We start from the raw sequence: 5,000 nt of genomic DNA on the forward strand, positions 1-5,000 counted from the left end.
TGTGTGTGTGTGTGTGTGAGTATCTATATAATCTATCTATACATATATGTATGTGTGTGTGTATGTGTGTATACACACATTGCTGTTTTTTCCATCATTTGCACACACACACACATATATATTGTTTCTTTCTTCTTTCTGTTATGTTTTTTCTCCCTGTTTTATTTCTCTCTTTCACCTTCACCTCTCCACTTTCCGTACAGCCGTGTGCAGCGGCGCACCTTGCATCCCTGTCGACTCCTGTCCCCCCGTGAAGGCGCTCTTCCTGTCCTCCAACCCAAGCCACAGGCAGAGGGGGCAGCAGCTGGTGTGCGGAAGAGAGGGCAGACGTCTGAAGGTGAGTTCCCAGACCGTTTAAGAAGTTGCTGAGAAGTACCCAGACACGGGCCTGTATGCCAGAAAGTGTGCGAGGCATTTGTTAGTGTATTGTGGCACGATGTGGATTAAATCCAGTTAGTATGTTACATATAAGTGAATAGAAGTTCATGAACTCAGGAGACACTAAGGAACGAGAATCCACTTGTGTTAGTATGTGACATAGAGGGTGCGAAGCTACTTGGCTAATATAGTACTTCCACCTGTATAAATACTCTGGGTTTAAACTTCGGTTCCTTTGGCACATATCCTTTAGTCGACGAACTTGCGTAATTAATAACGTTATTCTATTTCAATCCCCTTTTTTCATTTGCCAGGTATGTTGTGCCTCGAACGTAACGCCAACACCGTCACCAACACCCATAATTGTAACGCCCACCAGCAACCCTGGGGGGAATGAACAGCTGTTGCCCTCAAAGTGCGGACAGTCCAATTCCGTGAACAAAGTATTCGGTGGCGAAGATGCTGTTGCTGGCGAATTTCCTTGGGTGGCTGCTTTGGGATATACAGGTATTTACGTGTTAGCCTTGGATCGGCATGCAATATAAAATAATTGGTTCGACGATATTACTACACTGACTACGAAAGAATTTCTACATATGGAAAGTTTCATTAACACAATTTTTCTCGCCTCGCAGCTCCAGGCGGCCGTGGCTCTCCGGAGTGGCAGTGTGGAGGAGCTCTCATCAACAGCCGTTACGTCCTAACAGCTGCTCACTGTGGCCATCCAGATTTTCTGTTCGGCTATACCCTGTAAGCATGATCAGTTTACATAATCTCTGCAACTTACTATCAAACACATTCAGAGTCCCTCAGCTTTCGGTCAGGACGATATTGAAGTTGATTTTGATGAACATAATCTAAATTCGCGATGAGGTGCGTGGTTCACTGGTCTTGTCTAGCAGTCAAAGTCCCGCACTGGCAGTGGATATCTACCCTTGCCACCCTTTTCATACAGGAGGTAACAGAAGTACAATAAACAGACATTCACAGTTTCACTGAAGGCACAAGAACCTGATATAAAACCCTGCATTATTAGTTATCATCGTTGTTATGATTAATTTTTACTTTCATTTTCAGAACTGTAATCCGTCTCGGCGAACACGACCTCTCCAAGACCAGAGACTGTAGCCAACGCCTCTGCTTGCCTCCTGTGCAAGACTTCACGCCTGAGCAAGTCGTCCTTCATCCTTCCTTCAACAAACGTGCTCCCGAGAGTGATGATATTGCGCTCATCAGACTGAACAGGAACGCACAATCCAACGGTCAGTCATCTTCCTCCGCTTTTCGGGGATTTGGGGAATGGTCACATGAATAGTCGTTGTGGCTGACTTGATTTACATAATTCAAACAAGTTCTTTTGACCACATAGTTGGCGTGCAGCCCATCTGCCTCCCTCGCGCTGGCTTAGACGTCGGCTCCTTCCTTGCGGGTAGAGACGCTATAGTGATCGGCTGGGGGCATACGGAGAGGGGCAGAGATACCCAGGTGCTGCAGAAGGTCGCGCTGCCTTTCGTTGATCTCGCCACCTGCAAAAGAATGAACGAAGGAGAAACGCTGGTTAACGAACAGGTGAATCTGAAACAGACTAATATTTCTTGTGACTGAACTTAGAACTGGAAGACCAAAATAGCATAACAAATACAGGTTATGATAATTTGGTGTCACAATTTTCCAGGTTTGTTTCGGCGGACAAGACTCATGCAGTGGTGACTCCGGCGGCCCTCTCTTCTTGGACGCTGCCCCTGGCACCATCGTGAGTACTGAGATTTTGCAGCTGTGAAATCAAACAAGCAATCAAACACACACACACACATAAAATCATAACCTCCCTTCCCTCTTCCTCGCTGCTTGACCCCAACTCACAATAATAATAATAATAGTAATAATAATAATAATAAAAATGCTTCCTATAGGAAAAAAATGATTTATCACGACGTCAACCTCCGCTTCATTAGTATCCTTGAACAACCTTCCCTCAGAAGGATTCACAACTTCGTTCTTCCCCTCAACAGCTGGGCGTCGTATCGAAGGGCGGGGCGTGTGGAAGACCCGGCGTCCCTGCGATCTACACCGACGTCGCCTCCTACAGGGGCTGGATCGTACAGAACCTTAGACCTTAGGAGCAAAGTCGTTTTTTCGTCTATGGTGCCTTTGTTTTCCCTTTGATGGTATAGGCGTCACATAGTTCTTTTGGGGGGGATTGTTTTGTTTGTTGCTGTTCAATGTTCAATGTTAGATTGTTTTCACAATTATTTTGTCTTATTGTTCTCGAGTTAAACTACCCAAAGGATTTAAATTGAATATTTTGTCTAATAAATGTTTGAAGTGTCCGAATGAAAGAACTTTTTGTAATGAATTTCATGCAATGCACCGATACATCTGATAAGTTGTAATTGATGTCTTTGAACCCATTAATTAGGCCTGTCTGTTAATCTGTTTATTTAATTTCCCCCCGGAAATCCATTCTAAATGAAAATCGATTAGTTTTGGAAGACATAATTATATATTTGAGTATATGTATATACATACATACATATATATATGCTTATATATATATATATATATATATATATATATATATATATATATATATATACGTACCTAAACACAAACACACACATATGTATGTGTGTGTGTTTCTATCTCTCTCTCACTGTATAGATATACATATATATATATATATATATATATATATATATATATATATATATATATATATATATATATATATATATACATACATATATGTATTTACTTATATATATAAATATATATATATATATATATATATATATATATATATATATATTCATTAAATTTGTACATACATACATACATACGGACATATATATGATATATATATATATAAATATATATATATATATATATATATATATATATATATATATATATATATATATACACATGCACACATGCATACTTACATATATACATATATGCATAAACTTATGTGTATATATATATATATATATATATATATATGTATATATGTATAGACATATGTTTATATACATACATACACACACAAACATGTGCGCGCGCATGTAAATACATATATTTGTATATATGCATATATGGATATATATATACATACATATATATATATACATATATATGTATATATATACATATATATGTATATATATACATATATATGTATATATATACATATATATGTATATATATACATATATACACATATATATATACATTATATATATATATATATATATATAGCAAGAGAGGCGGGCTGCGGGCCCCGCTGGGAGGGTGGCTGCTGGAGCGCAGGTTGGGAACAGGAGCTCCTTGTCCCACCTGCATTCTGGCAGCCGCCAGCCCGATATGAAGCTTGTGGGGCAAAGCCCTCAGGAACCCCACAGGTGGATGATGAGTCTTTTATGTGGGGCAGTGTCGGCGCAGGGTGGCAGAGGGGGCGTCCACCCGGAGTGACTGCCCGAGGGTTAACCTCAGGCGGGAAGTCAGGGTTGGGGCTTAGAACGTCCGCTCTTTGCGTCAGGATGATCGGTTGCCCCTACTATCGAGGGAACTGGGGAGGCTGAGAGTTGAGGTGGCTGCTCTGTCAGAAGTGAGAAGACCTGGCAGTGGCATGATCAGTGTAGGTGGCTACACCTATCACTGGTCAGGCCGCAGCGATGGTCACCATCTTCAGGGAGTAGCCACAACCATCTCCAGTAGGCTCCAGCCCTCGGTGGTAGAGGTCACTCCAGTCGATGATCGTATAATGTTGATGAGACTGAAGCTGTCTTTTGGCTTCATGTCTTATTGCTGTGTACGCTCCTACTGATGTTTGTAAACTCGACGTGAAAGAGATGTTCTATGCCAAACTTGCATCTGTGGCAGACAATTGTCCCCGGTGAGATATTCGTAATGTTCTGGGTAACTTCAATGCGGTATCTGGCTGTGATCGAGCTGGCTATGAGATATCAGTCGGCCCCCTTGGTTAGGGAGTTGATACCGGCAGTGAGAATTCCCTCCTTTTCTGGGATTTTGAAAGATCCCAGAAATTGAGGATTTCTGGCTCCTGGTACCAGCCAGACTCACATCGTTGAACATGGTACAGCGATGCAGGTAATGCAGCCAAGGAGATCGACCACATTCTCATTATTACTCGTTGGAGGATCCTCCAGAACTGCAGGGTGTATAGGAGTGCCGAGTTCTGTGGTACTGACCATAGATTGGTTGTGGCTACCCTCCGGGTTCACTTCAAAACTCCCCAGCGGCCCAATGACCACCCTAGGGTGTTTCATTTGGACAGGCTGAAGGAGAGGGAGTGTGCTCGGGGGTTTGCTGAGACAATCTCTGATCGCTTCACAGCGCTTGACAATCTGACAGACCCTGTACTTCTGTGGGACACCTTCAAGCGCGAAACGCTTGATGCAGCCCAAGAATCGATTGGAGAACGCCCGAGGGCAAGACAGAATTTAATCTCTCAGGAGACACTGGAAGCCACAGATGCTTGCCGTGTGGCTCATCTGGCAGGGGATCGGGATTTGCACCATTCTCAGGTGCGCAGAACTCGGTCTCTGTTAAGAAGGGATAAGGAACAGTTTATTAGGAGTCTTGCTGAGGAGGTCGAAGGC

At 42.5% G+C, this 5,000-nt stretch overlaps 2 protein-coding genes across 2 annotated transcripts in view; both read left to right on the plus strand.

Moving 5' to 3' along the window:
* LOC113822272 (phenoloxidase-activating factor 3) overlaps positions 1-2,810 on the plus strand; it is a 3,625-nt gene extending 815 nt beyond the window's left edge. The window contains exons 2-8 of the mRNA XM_027374820.2: positions 204-337; positions 693-885; positions 1,014-1,128; positions 1,456-1,640; positions 1,748-1,947; positions 2,054-2,131; positions 2,391-2,810. Of these exons, the coding sequence (XP_027230621.1) occupies positions 204-337; positions 693-885; positions 1,014-1,128; positions 1,456-1,640; positions 1,748-1,947; positions 2,054-2,131; positions 2,391-2,498 (1,013 nt within the window). The 3' untranslated portion in view covers positions 2,499-2,810. The remainder of the gene's footprint in view (positions 1-203; positions 338-692; positions 886-1,013; positions 1,129-1,455; positions 1,641-1,747; positions 1,948-2,053; positions 2,132-2,390) is intronic.
* A 1,477-nt stretch (positions 2,811-4,287) lies between these two features.
* LOC138865728 (uncharacterized) overlaps positions 4,288-5,000 on the plus strand; it is a 1,788-nt gene continuing 1,075 nt past the window's right edge. The window contains exons 1-2 of the mRNA XM_070137030.1: positions 4,288-4,359; positions 4,456-4,488. Of these exons, the coding sequence (XP_069993131.1) occupies positions 4,288-4,359; positions 4,456-4,488 (105 nt within the window). The remainder of the gene's footprint in view (positions 4,360-4,455; positions 4,489-5,000) is intronic.

This window comes from Penaeus vannamei, chromosome 22, assembly GCF_042767895.1.
Source record: "Penaeus vannamei isolate JL-2024 chromosome 22, ASM4276789v1, whole genome shotgun sequence".
Classification (NCBI taxonomy): Eukaryota; Metazoa; Arthropoda; class Malacostraca; order Decapoda; family Penaeidae; genus Penaeus; species Penaeus vannamei.